This window comes from Phalacrocorax carbo, chromosome 8, assembly GCF_963921805.1.
Source record: "Phalacrocorax carbo chromosome 8, bPhaCar2.1, whole genome shotgun sequence".
Lineage (NCBI taxonomy): Eukaryota > Metazoa > Chordata > Aves > Suliformes > Phalacrocoracidae > Phalacrocorax > Phalacrocorax carbo.
The window spans coordinates 31,586,036-31,608,241 of NC_087520.1; the positions used below are offsets into that span (position 1 = coordinate 31,586,036).

The following is a 22,206-nucleotide window of genomic DNA, read 5'->3' on the forward strand; positions in this document are numbered from 1 at the left end:
GGGATACATTCATTAATGATTTTAAAGCATTCAGAACTGTGGCAGTGGGGGCTGTGCAAGCATAAAGCTACTACCTTTCTGTTCTCTAGTGACTGACTAATTTTTGTGGTAGACACACTGTGATTCGGAAGTGAAAGCAAGTCAGTAGCTAATCCTTTAAGATTTATGATTTAATATTCTTGTTGCCAATAGTTGGACTAATTCTGCTGTGCCTTTACGAAGATTTTTTTTTTCCTCGGTTTACTGTCATAGCCTGGGAGAAAGGTTTAATTTTAGAAGTTTCAGCTGACAAAGACATGCTTCTCCTAGATACATATTTCAGATCCTTGTCATTGTGCTCTATTTTTAAATTCAAGTGCCAGCCAACCTAAAGAGCACACCGTGTCTATACTGGGTGCTCTGCATCCATGCTACAAAGTCTTCCAAGCCTTAGCACAAAGCCACCAAATTTACTTTTATGTTTTTCCTATTTCACAAAGAGAAACGCTTTAGAAAGTTCTTTTCATTATCACAGAACTAAAACTGGTCATAAAAACAATCCTTCTCCCTCCAGAGTTCTGCTCAGGCATTGGTAATTAAGATGCTTGCCTGTCAACAGCCACTCAAGAAAGAATTTTAAATGGTTTTGTGACGTCAAGGAGGCCCAAGAAAATATAGTCTGGTGCCAAATTACCTCCTCCTTTGAAAGTATGCGGTAAGAAATAGATAATACAAAAATAAATCTTTTGCGCAGTAGCTATCTCATGATATTCTCTAGTGACTCCAGTAAGTGAGGTTGTCTGGTATAGGAATAGCTAAAGAAGATGATCTTTCAGACCCTCGGTTTCTAATGAAAAGCCAACCTAATTATCTGACATCCTGCTGTCTGGACAGAATGTCTGCGGGTAGCTTGGACCTTGCAGAGGGAAATGCCTTGACAAAGTTACAGCCTACAAAAGTGACCAATTTAAGTATGATGGACAAAAAACTGAATCTCTTGAATGAAAAGATGGACAAACTGTTGCATTTCCAAGAAGATCTGACAGGCAGACTGCAGCGAGTTAACAAAGGCATTGATGATGTAGAAAAAGGCATTAACAAGCTAACAGTATCCCGAACAGCTCCTGATGAGACAGATGCAATGAAAAAAGGCCTAAAGGTGTCAGGCAGTACTCACCAGACTGATATCCAGAACATATGCTCAGAAGTGTTGAAATTGATGAAAGCTGCCCAGCTAGATGCCTTGAAGCATAAGGAGAAGCTGGCAAAGATAGAGAAAAGGGTTGATACACTGGATAAAGTTATTACATTTGTGGGAGAAGTATTAAAAAATTCTAAAGTAGTGGATTTTATTCTTAAAGGCATTGTGCCCTGGAAGAAGGGGAGTCTGCTGGAAATACTTGTTGAGGTTGGTTTTGTTTTGCTATTCTTCATTCTTTTTTTTCTTTATGATGTAGCAGGGTTTTAGGTTCTCCTGCCGATTTCTTGCATAACTTATAATTCAGGTTTTCCTTTCAATATTGCTGTTACATGTTAATGCTGTGACCTTTGAATTGCAAGGCTCTTAAGGCAGAGACCAAGGCTCAAAGTGTGCTTGTAGTCTGATGTCTGAGGCTCCCAAAGTGTGCCAGGCAGTCCCGTAACAAGTATGAGTGGTAGATTGTTACTGTAAAGGAAAATTCAGCTTCTACCAGTGCTTGAAGATCAGCAATGTCATTCAAATTAGTGACTGAGTTGAGGCCCCAGTGAAAAGTATGAGTAACATACTGGAAGCATTTTCTGTTGGAAGAAGCTTCTATTTTCTTGATTGAACATGAATTCTGAACACAATGCCAGTTATTAAAACCTGTGCTAACTTATGGTCATTACTGAGCAGAATTTTATGTCCTTAGACATACAAAGTTGTCTTGAGCTACATCTTTATGATGAAACTGTGACTTTATCAACACCATCAACATTGTTCACTCCTCAGATTAAATAGTTCTTGTGTTTGAAAGTTCCTAGACATCAATTCCTAAGCATTTCTTAATTACTGAGGACAGTGAGGGTGGAACAGGTGAGACTGGTATGTAGTTGATATGGTGTTTTGGAATTTATTAACCTTGTTTTTAAAAGTTGCAGGCATCTGGAATTCATTTTAGCTAATGGGACTTCTCAGTTTTCACTATGGCTTGTATCCCACAGTGGGGAAGAAGTAGGGGGAACTGCAAGAGCTGGAATAGGTTTGTTCATTGCAAGAATCTCCTTGTATGTAAGGTGTGATTACAGTAAGGAGAACTTCACGCAAATGCAAATGTCTGTTTGTATCTTAATCCAAATATTTTTCACCAAAACTGTTTACAGTTTTGGTGGAAGGTACACCTAAACTTTTACAAAAATGGGGCAATGCTAGATGCTAGCATACCTTTTCTGGCTTTTCTAGTGCTCTCCTGGTCTCCCTTTTTAAGAGCCAGAGGCTGCCAAGTGAGGTAGACTGTTAGGAGACAGAATTTATAGTTTCTATTACTTGAGGACAATAAATCACATGTTAGGTTTAAGTCTTAATTCTGGGTAGAGATGAAGCTTGTACTTGCTTGCAGTTCCAATTTCAGTTCTACAGATTTTTTGAGAAATGGTAAGGTTTGATATGTTTTGGTTGAAGCTGCATTGTTACAAGTTACTCCTTGCAGTCACTGCAAAATGCCTGGAGACAGATACGGTCCTTTGCAGGATTTACACCCTGAACTAAACTGACAGTGCACAGTATGTCAATGGCCGGGTGAAGAAGAGTATAAAGATATTAAACTAATTTTGTTTCCAGATTGTCAGTTTCTAAGTGAAAAGAGCATTAAGGAGGGATGTAAATAAAAGGAGGTGATGTGAGGGATACTGGAAGAATGTTCCATATGGACATCTAGCATACTGTTGCGGTTAGTTGTCAGCTAGCCACTATGCACTGCCTCATCAGTGTTTGCAAAAGAGGAAATGTGAAGGAGGTCAGAACTTCAAGTTTTATGGATAGGTGGATAGAGACTGAGAGGTGAAATGACCTGCTGTTGGTGACCTGATGGACTAGGACAGCATGGAGGTCTCTGCCAGGCTCTAACCACCGTCTTGGTTGTAGAACAGACAATACGTACTGGGCAAGCAAAGATTTTTATGGCTGACTCCAGTTTTGCAATATGACAATCATTGTTCTCCTTTTTTGTTTCTGGTCACGAACAGTTTTTGAAATTGGAGTGTAAGATCAGTTATAAGGCCTTAAGATATGCCTGTACTTTGATCACTGGCTGCTGAGTGGTATTTGAACTAGGCTTTAATTAGTGAGTTAGTGTATGTGTGTGACCTAACTGGGGTAATGTGGAGCAAAGCACGGGTGACTTTAAAAACAAACTGGCTTGTGTTGAGCCATGTGCTAACTTTGGTTTAGTTTTTGCAGCCTGTTTTGTGATAGTGGCTTAGACATGTCCAAAGAGCTCCACAGATGCATGGGGGCTGCTCACAAAAAGAATTCGTTACCTGCTTGTTTCTGTTTTACAGCCTTTGCTGTATTGTAACAGCATGCTGCTTATCACAGATCTGGCTTAGTGCAAGGTTACTCAGTATGCGGATGGGAGTGAGGAGGTGATGTTTTCTTTTCTGTGTGAAGCTGTTTGTTGATGGTATGACAGCATTCCAGGGATACCATGGCAATGCTTATGGAAAAAATTTTCTGGGGTTGGAGTCAAATTAATAAAAGACTATGAACTGAGCTTCATAGGATCCAAACCTCTTAAGTTCATATTTAAAAAACCCCAAACAGACAGAGAAACCCACCAGCATTAAACTGTCACTTACCCAAGGCTTTCTTTGCATGTAGGATTTTGCAAGAACAATGCTCCCCTGGTTTGCTATAGTTGCAGGTTTGCTATAGAGCTGTAATAAAAATGGTAATGATTTTTTACTACTTTTACGCTTTGGGTGTTTTGCTTTTGGGAAGTGTGTGGGGCAAACTCTGTTTTGGAGTCCATATGGTTGGAGCATGAAAAACTTAATCCTTAAATGCTTTTACTAACAGATGAAGGGGGTGATTTGCAGCATTCCTGTAATCAGAGTTATCTGCAGAAATATTTTAAATGTTGCTTATTTGCTTGTACAAGTAAGGGTAAGAGGCTGCTCATCACTAGATCTTAACTATGTGCCAGCCAAGAAATATGTTCTGCCTTTTCCTGTATTTGTGTAATGCTTTTTGCTAAATATTAGTTATTTCATTTTAATTTTATTACAAATGTATTGCTGTGTAAAGTGTTTAGTGGTGCTATTACAAAATATCCCTCGTCTGTGCTTTCTTAATTGGAGGAAGAAATTTGCTTAAAAATCTGCTGCTGAAAGACATTAAGTCTGTTTTAACCATGCCAAAGGTGACATGCGTAATGTCAAGCACATACACAAGAGTTAACATAAAGCTAGAGACTCTTTTTTGATATCACCTCTATCATAGCTCAAATCATGAATCTTTAAATGCCTTGAGACAAATATGTTAACAATATCTTCAGAGACTTCACTTATCTTTCAGTCACTAGCCAAAAAAACAACAGAAAATGCATTATAATTTCTTTTTCTAATCTATCTCTTATATTTCATGTCATGCTTTTTAAGCAATACGACTAAAGAGACAGGAGGCAAAATGTCTAACAGTCAAAATTTTGAAAAGCAGTGAGCTACTGTACTATTCTGTGTCATCCTATTTTAGAAGTATGCCTGTTTGCAAAAGCTGGGAGAGACTGGGAGAAGGGAGTAAACACAGTAGTAACTAAAAAATCAGAAGACCAGAGGTGTCAGTGACCATTTTACAGAGTCCGAATACCTACACAGTTGGAGGAACCTAGTGGGAAATAAACACTCTAGGCCATAACTGTTACTTTTGTGTTCCCCTGTCATTTTTAGGCCAAAGATAAGCCTGAGGAGGGTGGTACAAAACCTAAGCATGTGCTTAGTAACAGAGGAACCCAAACTGAAAGCAAGAAGTCTCTGGAAGGTATGTATCACTCCAGGAATGCTACAAACTTTGACTGTAGAATGTGCCGCAGACAAACTGGAAATTGATAGCCTGCTATTTCCCACTACCTGAATTACTCAAATGTAACTGAGTAACTTTGGTCACCAGTACTGGGAAATAGAGATGTTCTCACCTCCTCCGCAAGAACATCTGTCCCCCAGATCAAACCCCACAAAACCCTAGAAGATAAATAAAATAAAAGCAGTTGCTGCACAGACTTTGAAATTACAGTGATCTGTATTGAGAAAGCAGTAGTTGTTTGGAGATACCATGAAGGTAGTGACAATATCACATAACAAACCTAAAAAATTATTTTCCCTTACCAGATGTGAACCAGCCCTACCTTCCGCCCCTCTCTGAAACAGGGACATGTCAACATTGGGAATATCAAATTTTGATCACCGAGTTTCATTGCCATGTCAGGGCTAGATTCCTGTTTAGGATGCATCTGTCAGGGCATTGCCCTCTTGCATCCATTATTAATGCCTGTGGAGTTGCAACAGGGGTGAATGTGATGTTGAGCAGGCTCTGTCATGCTCTTGTCTTCACAAATTGCCAGTGAATCCTTTGAATTATGGATGGTCCCCTTTTTAGCTTCGTCATTTAGGAAGTGACAAAAAAAGAGAGTTGGTCACAATTCTGACTCAAAAGCAACACAGGGTTGTGATCTGATCTCAATAGCTGGTGACATGTGTAGGCTGAACTCTGAAAGAATTTACCTGAGAAATTTCCACTGTTAATATTGACAACCATTGTCATGAGAAGGGGCTGAAGAACCTTCTTTTCCTTTTGTGGAAAATGCAAGAGTCAGTGTCTCAAGCACCAGTGTCCCTTGGAGTCTTGTTCCATGCATTTCTGCTTCTCTAATCAGGTAGAGGGTGTATCAGGTTTAGGAGGGTCCTGGATGGATCAGCAGTGCCTGAACTGCCTGTTAAATTTGCCTGCAGACTGCTTTCAGATTTGAAAAGCAGTGAGCTGAGCCTTGCAGGTCTGTGTTTTGCTTTACGGAAACCCAAGTTTGATCTGTAACTCTACTAGAAAGTCAGGAGAGCAGTTAAACCTCTGATTAAGCCATAAGCATTAATAATGGCTGTCTCAAGCCTGCTGGTGTAAGGATTTTAAACATTTCAGGGGGCTTCTTGCTACTTTTTGATGTATGTAACTGTGGAGGTTTTGCTGTGACTTTTGTCAAGGGTAGTTTATTAATGCCTCATTTTATTCAGAGGTAAAAAGTTGGGAAAAGCTGGATGAAAACAAAGGAGCATGTGAGAAGGGGAGCACTTCTAGTGCTGTAGCCCACAAAGCTGACTCCAAACCCCAAGTTAAAGAGAGGACGGTGCAGCGGCAAGCAGTAGAAGGTACTGGCAAAACACACAGCTCTAAGAGCTGTCAACAGCAAAAAGACGTTGGTGTCAAAGCTTCAAATCAACACAACGGATTTCCCTTCGTAAATCAAGAACACGTAGGCAACCAAAATGTTCCTGCTAAAGCACACGATATGGACGGAGTCCCACACCTAGATGAGTGCCACAGGCAGCTTGTTCATCAGAAACTCAGAGAGAATGAAAACAAATCTCTGTCGTCGACTGCGGCATCCTGGGAAGCTGTGCCCTCCACATCCCAGGCTGTATCTGATGCAGGGTGTGAAGTGACACATACCAGGTAATGGCCTCACTGGTAGCTTTCTGCATGATCTGAAACCACTTCATGTGTTAGGACAAAAAGGAAAGGCAGGCCATTAAAGGAGGCAGCTCCTTCTGAGGCATGATCCAGAGGAAAAACAGCCATGCTAGGGTAGGAGTGGTGAGACCTTACAAATGGTTAAGGCAAAATACTCAGAGTAGCAAGGGCCTTGTGTAAATTTCTGTGAAGCCAAGAAGTCAGAGGGCTAGACGTGCAGGGATATTTTATACAACTGAGGCTTCTGTGTATTAGAGACAGAAAGGTGACTGCCCTAGTATAGCACAACTACTTGGACATTTATAAACCACTCCTTTCCAGCTCCTCTGTTTCTATAACCATGTGGGGGTAAAAGGAATTTGAGATACTTATTAGTTTATGACAAAACCAAACCAGATTGTTTCTTTATTAATCTCTATTAGCCTAATCTTTTCCTTATATAGGTGTTTCATAATAGGTCTTTCATAATCCACTTCCTTTAAAACTATTTATTTAGGATTTGATATTAATTCCATTTATTTAAATTAAAAAATCCACACACACACACAAAAAACCCCAACAAAAACCCACAACCAAAACACCCTTACCAACCAAACCTCAACAGATGGAAATTGTGGCAAATTTTAACTGCCATGCCTGCTCTGTCTGGGTTGGTGCATATAAAGTTGTTTGTGTATGTATGGGTGATAGACACACACATACATAGTATGTATAGTACTTTGTATGTGGAATTTCCCCATTGCTCATGTGTACAAATCAGTGTCTGAAGCCTGGAGAAGAACATGATGCTACTTTTGTGTATATGTACTTTAATTGGAAAACTTCAAATTTGTAGTGGTACTTGTGACTATAGGATGGACTCTTAAATCTTCCTGTGCAATGGGTGTCTACTGGGATTACAAAACTCTTTTTAAAAAAAGTGAATGAAGAATAAATTACCAAAACGAATGAAAGTTGTCCTGATGTCAGCACATAGGCCTCACGAGGGAAAGGGCTCATGGCAAGGCTGGCACACTGGGATATTTTTCTCCTAACAGGCTGAGTGTAAGGATGTGGCAGGAGAAGGTAGAAGCTTTCAGTACTGTGACTTCTTTTCTTACAATCAGGAAGAACTTTGTGAACAGTTTATAGACATTGTTACCTCCAAATTGGTTGCTGTAAACCCTAAGAAAAGAGGGACTTCCCTGTATTTTCTCTGTGGGTTTTAGGCTCTGGCTGATGAGCCATAGGCACTGTGCTTTAACAGCTGGAGCAGGTTGGTCCCAGCTGCCTGCTGGAGTGCTGCTTCCAAGGCTCTGTCTGTACTGTATTTGTAGATGGCTCAAGGTGTTTGTGAAGCACTGGAGGAACAGTTGCCATTACCCCTTGGAACTCAGTGCTGGTTGATCATGATGTTCCAGGCAGTGAACTTGGAGATAGGCAGCAGCTTCTGGAGCAGCTGGCTGGTTTGGACAGGAGTCGTCCAAGCCCCAGAGACTTGTCTGGGGAGGAGGAATGCGGACAGGTAACTGGAGGGCAGAACCTAGAGTAAACCCCAGGGGAAGCTGCAGCCTTCCTGCACAGGCTACCATTTACGCTTTTGTGTGTGAAGTCCCATGAGAGTGGTAAATGCCTCTCTAAAATGAATGCAATTTTTAATGAAGCCAGCACAGAAGCATCAAAAGAACATTGTGTTCCCCTGCTTGGAGAAATGCCCAAGAGCCCTGCCGAGTTCAGGCTTGTCTAGATAAGGGTGGAAGTGTTTGCTCAGAGCTGTGTTGAGCTGCTCTGATAGGTCACTCTGGTGCAGCTTATACCCATAGCACAACACAAGGGTGTTAAAGGTGCTGAAAATTAGAAACGTTAGCCTCTTGTTATGCAAAAGCAGAAACATTTTCTTTCATAACATCTTTTGTAATAGGGTTGCTCCACTGGAAGAAGAAATAACTTTTGCAAAAATGAGGTACGTTCTTTCCTAGACATCAGAAATTTTCTTTACTCGCTGTTGTATAAAATCTACTTTACAACTCCACAAGTTTCAAATCAGGTATTTTATTAGACCAGCTGTAATAGTTGCAAAAAGTGGGTAAGCTTTCAAATGTAGGATTAACACTTTGCAGTGTCAGATGTTTTGTGTTCAGCAGAAGGCAAGCATATACACAGATGAGGACACAGAAAAGTAGCAGCATGCTTTTTGGTTCTCTTCCCTTAGTGTTGTGTGTATTCAAGAGGATTGATGCAATTAGATTTCTTTAATACTGTAGAAATCTGTGGTTTCAGAAACTTAGATTTTTCTTCCCCACAACGTTATAAAAGCAAGGCTAGTCATCTGCATAAAATGTCAACTGTTTGCTTTGCAGGATATCTATCAATGTACATATGACTGATAGAAAAGAAAAGATTGAGATGACCAAGGAAGGCAACTTAAAAGATCACAGAGGTAAAAGTCCCAAAGTAAAATCCCCATCCTCCACACCAGCAGAAATGGAAGGAGTTGAACAGCTGCTTGACAAATTAAAACTGAAACAGAGCTCTAGAAACATCAGCACTGAGCCAAATCAAGACGTGAAAAGGGACAATAAGCAATATGAACTTGGACCTCAGACAGGGAAGCAACAGCCGTTACTGAGCAAGCCCAAACCAGGTAAAAAGGCTGAAGAGAAATCAGAATTAAAATGCAAGCCCATAACTTCACAGAATTCCTCTGCAAAGGAGCCTACAAAAGGTCTAGGGGTAGAAGTGAAAATTCATCAAGAAATGGCAAAAACAGAAGAATCCCCAACAGATACCAACTCTGAGAGGAGAGAGTGTGAGTCTGCATCTTCAGGAGAAAGTGAAAATGATGCTCATCAGTGTACAGGACTGGCACCAGAGAAGACTATGTCACTGAAAGCTAGTGAAGAGCTTTCCACACAGGATGAAATGGTCGTTGGTAAGTTGCTCGCAGTTACTCTTGGAAATTTACATTGAGGATTTTGTGCTATTTGTGTGTTATATATATGTTATATATACAGTAATGGCTGGAGCAGTGCTCAGTAGACCTGCGTCTTATAGTTCAAGAGCATTTTGCCATGGGTACCTTTGACTATGTTGTTAACAAGTGAATTAACATTTGTACAAATTCTTTTAATAGTAATTTTCCCTTATAAGTGTGTTTTGGGAAAAAAGTTCCTTCAAAATAAAATTGGGTGAAGTGTATGTGTGATCAGAAGTATGAGTAATTTTGATTGGATAGCAGGAAAAATTTCTTCACAGGCTGCACCTCTCTGTGCATCCATCCCTGGAAGTGTTAAAAAAACATGTAGATGTGGCACTTTAGGATGTTTAGAAGGCATGGTGACACTGGGTTGATGGTTGGATTTGCTGATCTTAAAGGTCTTTTCCAACCTTAAAGATTCTATGATTAAATTTAATCGTGGTAATGTTAATGTTTGCAGCTTTAACTTGGACGTTGTCTGAAAAAATCTTGCTGCTACCAGTAACTGTCATCTTTTGTCAGTGCTGTGTATTTGTGGTGGCCTTTCCAGCTGCCGTATAATGATTAAAAGAAGATTAAGTGTAATTTTTTAAAAATTCCAAATTTTTTTTTCAGGTGACCTCTTCTGTTAATGCATAAACTAAGGTGTTGATCTTCTAAAGCTGTCCAGTGGGTTTACTGCGTTAAAAAACAGGGCTGACATTCAGGAGATGGGATGCTATTCTCAGTTCTGGGCCTTTATTCCTCATCTGTAAAGGGTGTTAGCAGTAAAAACCCCTCATTCAAGCTTGAAGTAACAGAGCTTTTTGGATATTTTCAGCACCTCCCTTCTTATGGCTAACTGCAAATGCAGTGTTTTTTTCACTTGCATGCCACTCTAAAAATAGTGAGGGAATCGCATGCTTAATGTTTTCCAGATACTTCAGTGCTTCTCTGAATTCCAGTAGAAGAAAAAAATGGTTTGGTAGAGGAACATGTAGCAAAGAGAAAATATGGGAGAGCGGGTAGCACACTTTATGCTAAGGTTCTAGTCTGAGTGTTTGCATGAGCAGCTTTTACCAGCAGCATCCAGAGGCTGGCCGGTCTAGGTGTTTGTGTTGGCCCCAGTGCTTCTCCCTTAGAACCCCACAGACACTGAAGTGCTGAGGGTGAGGTAGGGGAGGACCTGTGTGTGCGTCTGCATTTGTGGTCCAGGTTCTGTGTCAGCAATGCCTGTCCAAGAAACTGGGTTCATCCCCGGAAGAACAGTAATGCTGAAGTTGGGGGGGAGTACAAGAGTATGGTTTTGTGGTGCAGTCTGTACTGAGACCACAGAAGGCAGTTGAGACTTGTCTTTGCACTTAGAAAACACAACAAGTTGATGTGCACGTCCTGTGGATTGAAATCGTTGGTGTGAGGGAAGTGAATTGAGTGCAGTGATGTGTGCAGAAACATCTCAATGACCAGCTTGTCTCCTCTTTAGATGACACCCCTTCTCCTCCGGCTCCTTTTGAACATCGCATAGTGAGTGTCAAGCAAACAGAGGTGACAACGTGCTACTTGGTGTGTCATCACGAAGTACTGGGCGGGTAAGTCTCCTTGTCCCTAATGCTGTACTGCTGATGGTGGCTAAGGCATGGAGAAAGGCAGTTAGCTGGAGAGCTAAAGCTGTTGTCTTCAGATGGCTTCAAGGTGCGTGGGTGAGGCAACTACAAACTCACTGCCGCCCGAGTGAGCATGTTCATTCCTGAGACCTTCTGGGCTGTCAGAGCTGCTGTGATCCTTGTATGAACCGACTGTTAATATTTGGGGTGTGTGTGAGGGGTGTCCCTTAAATGGCTCGTTTCTGCCCCAGTTCCATTTTCAGATGCCTGGCTGTGATCTTGGATGACTGGTTTTTGCATTTGTTACAATAATCCTGGATGGAGCTGGTGTCATGAGAAAAATCTGTAACCTTGAGGCGGACAGAAGTCAACAAAGTCCATTTGGTCAGGGAGCTTCCAAAATCTTTTTTCCATGCTGAACTGCATGTTAAAGAAAACTAAGGAAGAAGATATAATTATTTTGACCTTACGTTTAGTTTTCTCTCATAGGAAGTCTGCAGCTGCTTCAGCCTTTGTATTCTTGTATCCTTACTTATCTGACAAGAAGGTTTGATTTACAGGCTGATCCAAGTACAAATATGGCTTAATAAGTATAAGCCTGATGATGCAATAGCAGAAAGATAGTGTTTAGAAATCATCCCAAGGGACATCAATGTATGTGGGTGACATGGGGGAGAATTTACAACACGAAAGAAATACAGCATGTGGAGTGGCTACAGTTACTGATCTTATAGTAATTTTAAAAGCTATGAGATCAGGACAGAAATATACTTGTTAATATACCCACTAACGCACCACTGAAGGACAGCAAGCGGCTACAATTACAGAACCAAAAAAGAATACCATCAGGTCATCATACTGCAGTGAAATGTAGTAATACGAAGGGGTCATAATATTTTAATGTAAGCATTGAACAACTGGCTGGAAAGATAAAACTAATCCTTCACAAGCTGAGGGAAAGAGGAGAATCATGCTGCTGGCCACCTGATTCTGTTCACTTTGTACTGTGCTATTTTTAATCAATGATAAGAATAGTTGTATGAAAAGTTTCTGTGGTGAGCTATGTTAAGCTGGTTTCCCATCTTTTGTGTGGTATCAACAGGGGGCGTTTTGGACAAGTTCACAAGTGCACAGAAATATCAACTGGTCTCAACCTGGCGGCCAAAATCATAAAAGTGAAAGGAGCAAAAGAGAGGGTAACTATGTTGCTGTGAACACAAGTGAGCACACTCTAAACCTGGCCTACTGCAAGCACCGTAACACTATCTCCCTGAATTGGCCCGTAAGAGGCAACTTGTTGTTGGGTAGTATCGAATACTGTAAAATCTATCTTAGTAAGTAGAAGCTTGGACTTTATATGACTTTGTCACCTCCCATGTTTGTGATTAAACTTTCTGTCCACATGAGACCTGTGGTATAGCTGTTATTGGGTTTTACGAATAATTGTATTTGAATATATTGGAATTTAAGGAGCATACTTTGCTTATTTTTTGTTAATTTATTATTTTTTCAGGAAGAAGTAAAAAATGAAATTAATGTCATGAACCAATTAGATCATGTGAATCTGATCCAGCTTTATGATGCTTTTGAAGCCAAAAATAATATCACTCTGATAATGGAATAGTAAGTTTAAATGATCTCAGAAATTGTCAGATGTTCGGGTTTTCTCAGGTCACTAAAGGAAATAGGGAATGACAGTTCTCAGGTGTGAAGAAGACTTGGGTGGTTTCCTAGCCTGAGAGAGAGTTGGTTTCACTTTCAGAAGGAAAGAAATGATATGTTTTAAAGGTAACTGTTTCAGGTTAAAAATTATGTATTTGGCAAGATTACAGTTCAAACAAATAGTAAGAAAGGCAGCTATCTTCAAGAGTATGAATGTAATTAGAAGATTGTTAATGAACAGAACTTCACTGTGGTTCATTATTCATTTAGGTTTAACTTACAGGCCCCAACACTGTCCCTAGCTACCAAATTATAAAAAGTGTGGGTAAATAGAATCTCATATTAGGGAGAGAGTGGAGGTGAGAGACCCAGACAAGAGGAGGAATGATGTGTTTTAAGTAGAATTAGAAGAGACATGGAGAAGGTAGGAAGGTGATTAATTATATGCATGGTCTGCCTCCTTTGAATAATTTAGGATTAAAAAATGTCTCCCCATTTGAAGCTAAATAAGAATTTTGTTCTATATAAAATATGGAATTCACAAAAGGGAGATTTCATGATGTACACTTGCTGCCTCTTCTGTGTAGTTGTGCATTGCTTTACAAAAACCTGAAGTTTTATAACCTAAAACCTGAGTTACTGCTACAGAACTAATTGTTAATGACACAAAGGAAAAAAGAATACAAAATGAAATAGCATGTATAAATACAATAAGACATTTAAAATGTGTCTATTGAAGTTACTACTGAAGTTTTTACCTTGCCAAACCTTGTCAGAGCTATATGTCTGATGTAATTTTCTCTTAATTTTTGTGCAGAATTAAGTCCAATTGTCAGCTCGTGTATAATAACTTTGAGAAGTTTAATTTAGTAGATTTTATAGGTTGAAGGCTTATTTTCTCTAGAATAATAAGATGAGCAAGGAATAGATACTTTGGTACTCCCTGTAGGTTCTCCAGATCCCCATTGGATCACCAGGTCATGTGTGTTTGGGTTTGACATATATCCCCCTCAAGTGTTAGTGACAGCTTTTCCATTTTTTTAAATTTAGATTGATGCTTAATTTCACACTCAGAAATAAGTCTCCTGAAGTCACAGAGACTACTGATAACACTTTATATTGGATGTGTTGTTAGGACCCTTGCTAAATTAGAAAGCCTAAGTTCCCAACCTGGAAATAAATTGATCTAATGAGGAATCTTAGGGTTTTAATACTTTTCTATGTCAAAATTTTAGTCTTGATGGTGGTGAATTATTTGACCGGATCACAGATGAAAACTACAATCTAACTGAGTTGGATGCAATCCTATTTACCAAACAGATTTGTGAAGGAGTCCACTACTTGCATCAGCATTATATTCTCCATTTAGATCTGAAGGTCAGTAGTTCATACTCTCCATTCTTTAGCGATGCTAAGGTTTGGACCACCACAGAGTCTCTAATTACAAGAGTAATTTCTAATTTCATGGACTCGTGTCATAAAGAAATGGACTTAATTCAATAGCCTCTAAAGAGATGCGTTACTTTTTTTTCAATGTCTAGTAGCTTGCTTAGAATAGTGAAATGAACAGGATTCTGTGCTTTTGCCTCTCAAATTAGAAGCTTTTCATTCTGTGTGGAATTAAACAGTGCCCTTTTGTCATCAATGAAAAAACCACACCCAAACCCCTCTTTGACTAGAAATGCCTGCAGTCTTCCACTTCTGCCTACCCCCTTGTGACTGTGTTCAAATACCTATTCAATCATCTTCCTATTGTTTGTACTTTTGACTGCCTGGAACTGAACTGCAGTAAAATGACAATGTTTTCCTAGTGGCCCCTTAATAACTGATCTTTTCGAACAGAAATACCAACTGATTTTTTTTCCTGCTTGTTTATACAGCGCCTTACACAAGTGATAATTGATCTGGTTGGCCTGTAGACAGTTCTGCAGTTGTAATAAGCTAGGACACCATCATCCCCCCAGTCCTCACCTTGAAAAATATTCTCATTGGAAAAAACAAATTTTCATCATGGTGGGCAAACCAAACCATGCATTTGACATATTTCTTGTGGCTTTGTATGGAGTTACTTTTATACTAAGGAGTAAATCCAGTGGGTAAGCCTCAACCACCAGACTGACTACCGTTTTACACAGGGGGGAGCCTTTCCATTTCAAAATCTATTTGTCATCTATGGTGAAATATACAGGAACAGAAGTTAAACTTCTTTATGGGACGTCCAAAACCAAACCTGTCACTAACTCAGTATGCCAGTCAAATCCTTCTCTCCCATGATAGAAATAAAAGGAAAAGTATTATACTAAAAACTATCATTAAAATCTCTGATTTTTATACACTTTTGCTAGAGATCTCTCTCAAAAAGTCATACATTTAATTCAACATACACTCTTCTCTTTTTGTAGCCTGAAAACATACTATGTGTAAATCACACAGGAAACCAGATTAAAATTATTGACTTTGGATTAGCAAGGAGGTAAGAAGTTCAGTTATGAATTTTTGTTTTTGTTTTGTTTTTTTAAGATAAACCTCTGATGTGTTTTCGGTAGTTCTTGGGTTGGTTTTTTTTTTACGCATTTTGGTGGCTCTAAAAGTAATTCTGCTATGTGAATGAGCTAAGCATTATGCTGCTGCAGGCCTGAGTTTTCTGCTGTGTGTATTAATTATCTAATTACTTTTCCAAGTAACATTTCTGTTGGATAAAGCTATACTGCTGTTCTAATTTCCTCAAAATGATTACCCATGTAAAGCTTTTACTCTAGGGAATCCATGAAGGCTCTCAGACTTCTTGACTGCTGGGTTTTAATGTGCGGGTTCTAGTTGTGGAAATTATCTGCTGAACTCTTTACATAGCTAAGTTGATTGAAGGAAAAAAAAAATTAAAAAGCATGTTTGAGCTATCCCATGTGAAACAGGAAACCCTCAGAGAAGTATGGACTTCTCTCCATTCTTTTACTTCGCTTGCTTGAGTTTGTTAAAGGAAAGCTTTTGTGAAAGCATGAGTCAATTCCCCTAGAATAAAAAGGAATGACTCCTGTTATGGTAACAGTAATAACATTTCTCTATTTCATTTCTAAACCCTTTGAGGCTTTTCTTAAGCCCAAACCTGGTACATTCATGCATATATATACCTAAGTGTATGTACGTATCTGTCCAATGATTTTTTTCTTTTAGAAGTACTTTATCAAAACAGAAGTAGATACCTTGGGGGTGGTGGGGGTGGGGTGTTTTTTCTGTTGGTGGGGTTTTTTGTTTTTTGTTTTTGTTTAAGTTGGGAGGGTAAAGATGCAAACATACTAAAGCAGTTTTGAAAACAAAATCTTCTGGGAAATAGACATGTAAAAGCAATGCTTTAATGGTTTGTTCTGTCTGTATGCAGGTGTAATTCTAGCTGCCATCAGTGACAATTATTACTGGTTCAGTTTTGTAACCTTTCCCTTTTAAGCAATAGAACAGAATAACAGTGACTCCATATAGGGAGAAAATTAAACTTGTTACCATTGAGTTAGCAGTTATATTGTGCTTCTCTCTGGATCTATACAGACCTTCGCCCTGAGCCGTAGCTGGGTACATCCCACTAAGCAAATGCTTTCCAAACCTGTTTTTATTTGGTTTATGTTTGACAACATCTCCTGGAAAGCATCCTGTGGAGCCTGGCAGAGAGTAAAGCTGCTATCACTTGGAGGGAGGGGGGAGGCCTTTGCAGTGTTTATTGCCTTTGGCCTTCCATCTGGTTTTGCTCTGGCAAAGGGATAGCTGATAGTGTATTCACCTGAAGTCACAGCAAAATTCACCAATTTATTTTTTTAAAGATGTTAATGCTGTCCTGATTGCCTGGGTGAGTCTGCTATGCTCACTCAGCCATGCTTGCAGGGCAAAAAGCCATGCCTTGATTTTTACAAATGTGAGATGTGCCAGCATGCTTTCATCGGTGGTGTCTGTCTCTTTCCGATAAAGGTACAAACCTCTTGAGAAACTGAAGGTTAATTTTGGAACTCCAGAGTTCTTGGCTCCTGAAGTGGTGAACTATGACTTTGTTTCCTTCCCAACCGACATGTGGAGTGTAGGCGTCATCACGTATATGTTGTGAGTAATCCTCTGAGGGGTTGTGGCGATGGCACCAAAGGCTCTGCAAGAGCATGCCAGTGGAGGGTATCTGCAGGGCAGGAATGCAGCAACCACTGAACCCATCTGGCTGTGATTCCTCCTAATTAATTCTGTTAAAAAACCCAGCCTTTAATACAAAGTCACCTTGCTGCGCGTACGAAGTCTCTAAACAACAAATAATCCTTTTGATAAATATGTAAATGTCCTTCTTCCCCCATACCGTATGTGGTAAGTTAAAATGGGTCAGGTCTCTTTTTTTTTTACTCTGAAGTTGCTGAAAGCATGTCAGAATTTTCATTTTCATTGCATTCTTGAGGACTTGAATTCATTTTCAAATTTGCAGTCTGATCATTTTAGTAACGTGGACTTGGCATGCATCTGCACAGAGGAATTAATGTTGGGTGTCACAAATAGTGCTAAAACTCTTCTCTGATATCTGGCTGGCAGTCATGGATGGCCTGTATGTCCAAAGTCTCTGTCTCTGATGAGCTGACTTTGCATCCCAGAATCTTTCACAAATGCTTTCTGTGAACTGGATAAATTTCTGGTCTAAATTTGTATGTTAGCCAAAACTCAACGGAAGCAATAAATCGGGGCTTAGACTAATTAAAAAAAAAAAAGCTATTGTTCAGAATTCTGTTTCATTCAAGCCAAATGTGGATATGGGCCTTGATTTAGGAAAGCTGTTGAGTCCCCCTAGCTTTCATAGCTGGGAAAGCACTGAGGTATGTACCTAGATCCCCACTGAATTAATTTCCTTGGGGATCTATTAGCAGAGCTCCCTGAGGTAGCTGAGTGACCTGCTAGAGAGTAACACTAACAATGCTTTATTGCTCCAAACTGTTGGCTTTATCTTGGCAGGGGTTGTGAAGTGGAAATCCCTATAGCTGAGAGTCTTTCTTCTCCATAAGCTAATAACAATCACAAAGCAGAGGATTTGTAGAAGGAAAAATGTATATAATAACTGCTCATCTCCCTCCCATTCTTTCTTTTTTTTAAGGCTTAGTGGCCTGTCCCCATTCCTGGGAGAAACTGATGCAGAGACAATGAATTACATAGTCAATTGCAGCTGGGATTTTGATGCAGAAGCATTTGAACAACTATCAGAGGAAGCTAAAGACTTTATTTCCAGACTACTCGTGAAGGAGAAGAGGTACCTCTTTGTCTGATCATAAGGACAGTAGCACCTACTGACGTTAAGTTCCTCCTAGCCAACCGTTTGGATTGCAGCCAACAATGAGAATTTACAGCATACAAAAGTGTCGTGTAGTATCTGTGCTTACTGGGCAGTTCCTCAGGGATTCAAAAGCCCGTATTTAAAAGAAAAATATCTGTGTACCTTGACTGAAGAAAGTTGTTTTTCACAGTAGCATCAATACAAGCAGAACAGAGGAAATCTGGAAGGATTTGCTGTGTAGGAATCTCTTTAGTATTCCTTCTCTGAGCAAAAGCTATTTCTATTGTTACTTTGGATTCTCAGAAGCCCTGACACAAATTGCAAAAATGTTTCTTGAATGCCATGGAAGATAAATGGAAGCTGCAGCTGTGAAAATGTGCATTGTTCTCTTCTAAACTGGTCTATGTGCATTTGGTAGATACTAAGTAGCTTAAATCTGCATGTGGCTTCTCAGTCTTGGCTCTACTGAAATAAAAAGTGATTTCACATATGAAACAACAGGAGAGAATAAGGATGATATTGATGTCAGACCATGGCTATGGGGTTAGGTGAGTGAGCAGAGAAAATTTTCTCTTGCTGAGCAGAAATACAAAACTAATAAAAACAGGAAATGATGCATACAGTAAAACAGATGGTACGTTCAAGGGGAATTCAAAGGAGTGCTTTGAAGTGCTGGAAGAACAACTTCCAGATCATTACCTAAATCGGACAAATCAGTTCTAGTATTAATTACATTTTCAACAGTAACTCATATGAAAAGCTAAGAATAAACTGAACTGTAGCATGTTGCCAGCAGGAGACAGCAAACTTTTTTCTGACTGTGATGATGAGACGGTAAACTTTGCTTTAGAGTCTTCCATTTTTCTATGCAATGGGAATAGGGATGCCAGAGGGACACTATGCAAAGTCTGGTTAGAAGCTGTGAATGAAATGACTATGGAAGAGTGTTGTCAGTGAGATGTAAAGAGCAATGATTGGTTGGCCCAGTTATTCACAGGGTGCTCGGACAGCCTCTGCTCTCCTACAGACTAGGCACCTTTGCCATGCTGTGACAGTAGGTCTGGCCTTGTGCAAGATCTGTACCTACCTCCCCTGACTATTGAAATCAGGTGTGCACAGACAGGAGCCATCTTTTTATCATCTTCTCAGCGACAGCTCAGACAAAGCTAGAGTTAGTCTTTTGTTTTGAAAAAAAAAAAAAAAAAAGGCAAATTAAACTTTTCATCTCAACACTTCTCCCCCAGGATTTCCTCTATTACCATATATTTCTTAAAGCTTTTTGGATAGGCCTTCACATTTAGGCCCATTGTTGAATGTCAGGATACAATGTACGCTTAGCTTGATCCAAGTTTAGGGTAAATAGACAATTTTGCATTTTAAATATAAGGCACAGAATAAGCCTGCACTATCAGGACAGACAGATAACACCGCAAATATTATTTTTCTGTATGCACTGATTCTTTTAGCAAAGTTCTGCATCCACATAACAAAATGGTACATCAACTGATGAACCTGTACTGCTGGTTCTTTAAAGAAAAAAAAACACACCCAAAACCAAAGCCTAGAAAGGCAAAATACAGTATTTAACCACAGCTCAGTCAACTCACTGCAGACCCACTAGCAGCTTCACATCACTCACCCCTTACACTGGAGAGTGCAGGATGTCATTAGGATCGAATGCTCTGGTATGAACAGTATCTCAGGAAGCATCTCCACTCACTTCTGCTGGTTCATTTAAGACAGTTTCTTTCTCAGCAATATTGAGGAGCACCAGGGCACTGAGAAAATGGCAATGAGGGTAGCTGAATTTACATGGCAGACTTCTCCTGCAGCTACCGGATGAGTGCAACACAGTGTCTGAAGCACGAGTGGTTAAACAATCTACCTGCCAAAGCCAAGAAATCCAAGCTTCGCCTGAAGTCCCAGTTGTTGCTGCAAAGTTACATGGCTCACAGGAAATGGAAGGTAAATAGATGAAGTCTGGCAAATCTACTTCCAGAGGGAAAATCAGCTGAGCACAGGCAGAGCCATTCCTTCCTTTTCTGTATGTTGGCTCACTTTTGCCCATAGGCTTCTTTGTTGTAAATACAAGTTTGGAAAGTCTATTTTCAGTTGTAAATTAAGTTTTTTTTTTCTCCTGCAGAATGGTATTGCTTCTATTTTTAGCAAGTTTGGTTTCAATTTTTACTCCTCATCGGTGTTCAGAAGTTATAAATTTTTTTTTCTTTAAAAGTTCAGAGTCTTCAGATGCTACTTAGCTTATATGAAATGTTCTTTCTCTTCATATTGGAGAGATTTTTTCGATTGACAACAGTTGCATTGTTCTTTTGTCACTATGGAGTCATGATGCTTTCTCACTGCAGAGAGCAGAAATGTGGGAGTGAGAAAAAAATAGGCTTAAACCCATCTAGAGAAATCTTCAGGACCTTTCTGATAACCCCATGCTCCTTCAGAACTAAATTTTACATGAAGAAGTGATTCATAAGAATTTCTATTGGAGTCTCTATTGGACTGTAGATAATCAGTCCTGAAAGGTGAACACAGTGATCTTGTTACAAATAAGCCTGTAGAAATGTGAGGAAAACTCAGTGAGGACTATTTGCTTTTCTTCTGTCACTGGAGAGTTGTAATTCCTTGCCAAGGAGTTAAAACAGAGGCTTACACTTTTTCCACTCCTGCACTCCAACTGTTTGGTTGCAGACTTCTGCACTTGCATTTTAAAAAATACATAATCTAAAGATGTATCCGCTATACAATTCATAATGGTGCAGAGGTTCACAGTCCCAGGAGTCTGTTCTGCAGGAATCTCTGGTTCCCCAGTACAAAGCTGATCTGTGCTGCAACCCATACAAGGTGTGGATCACTAGAGGTAAATGGATTTACTAAGAAAAATCCATCAGCCATAGAAAAGGTCCTTTACTGCAGTTGCACTTACACCTGGACTGTTCTGTTTTGTTCACAGAAACATTTTTATGTGGTGGCTGCTGCTAACAGGCTGAAGAGATTTCAGAGTATGTCTGTAAAGCTTGCGTAATCTTGTATGAAGCATCTACCACTCATGGACCTGGACATCGAAGCCATGGAAGGAGGACTTAGTATCTTCAATGATTTCTACACCTTTGTTTTATAACATAAGGTTTTGGGTCTGCCCTCCTCAAATATTATGTATGTTAGTGCTGTAGTTTCAGAAGTGCCCCAAAGAAGAGGCACTGAAATAATTTCTAAAAGCAGAAGCTACCTTGCTTGTTTTTACATGTTTTCAGTTGTTGTACATAGTGATGGAAAAACATGGCTGTTATTGGTGCTGACTTCTTGCTGAAGGCTTTGATTCTGCAGAGTATTGTTGGTGTGTTTACACCAGAAAACACCTTGTCAGTTTTCTGGTTTCTCATACCAAGAAAGATGGCTTCCTTCATGACTGATTTATGTCATCAATTTTTAGAGCACTGCCACAATTTTTCCCTCAGGTGTTTGTTACTTAGAACAAAAGATAATGGATATCCTTTTCTTCTGTATCTTTCTTCAAAAAGATCAATTTTTTTCTCCCAAACATGATGATTCAGTGCAACTACTTAAAGTTGAATGGTTTTGTTGTTTTTTTTTTTTTAATCCTACTCTCTCCTTTAAAAAAATCATCATTGCATAGTTAGGAAATATGAAGAATCCTAGTTTGAAGCAACTTAAGTCAATTGGTCCATTGCTGCTTTTTCTTATGGTGAATTGAATTGAGCTGAATTGATTGAACTTTTGGAAGGAGATAAGTGAAACTGCCACAAATAAAAATTGCCTAATGACTGTTGGGTCTATGCAAAAAGATCTCATGCTGTCCAGCAAAGATTTCCAGGTGTCATTTTATATGTATTTAAAATTCCTAAGTGCTTCTCATTGGCTGTGACTGCAGCCCTTAATTTTCTAAGTTTTAATTTGAGGATTTTTTTTTCTCATCTGTGACAAGTTTAATGAAGTCTGAGAAGTTGATATGGCATGATATGCAGAACAGGTTTTATTGTTGTTCAGTGCCAGAGAAACAGTGTGTTGCCAGACTCTG

At 39.5% G+C, this 22,206-nt stretch overlaps 1 protein-coding gene across 1 annotated transcript; it reads left to right on the plus strand.

Annotated features, from left to right (window-relative positions):
* The first annotated feature begins 874 nt into the window (after nucleotides 1-874).
* On the plus strand, nucleotides 875-21,964 carry MYLK3 (myosin light chain kinase 3). Its single transcript, XM_064459478.1, is given in 15 exon segments — nucleotides 875-1,387; nucleotides 3,818-3,868; nucleotides 3,870-3,887; nucleotides 4,885-4,975; nucleotides 6,220-6,658; nucleotides 9,016-9,587; nucleotides 11,095-11,200; nucleotides 12,318-12,411; nucleotides 12,729-12,838; nucleotides 14,113-14,254; nucleotides 15,280-15,350; nucleotides 16,832-16,960; nucleotides 17,982-18,134; nucleotides 19,991-20,123; nucleotides 21,121-21,964. Coding segments are annotated over 15 exon segments (2,694 nt in total). The 3' UTR covers nucleotides 21,193-21,964.
* The last annotated feature ends 242 nt before the right edge of the window (nucleotides 21,965-22,206 follow it).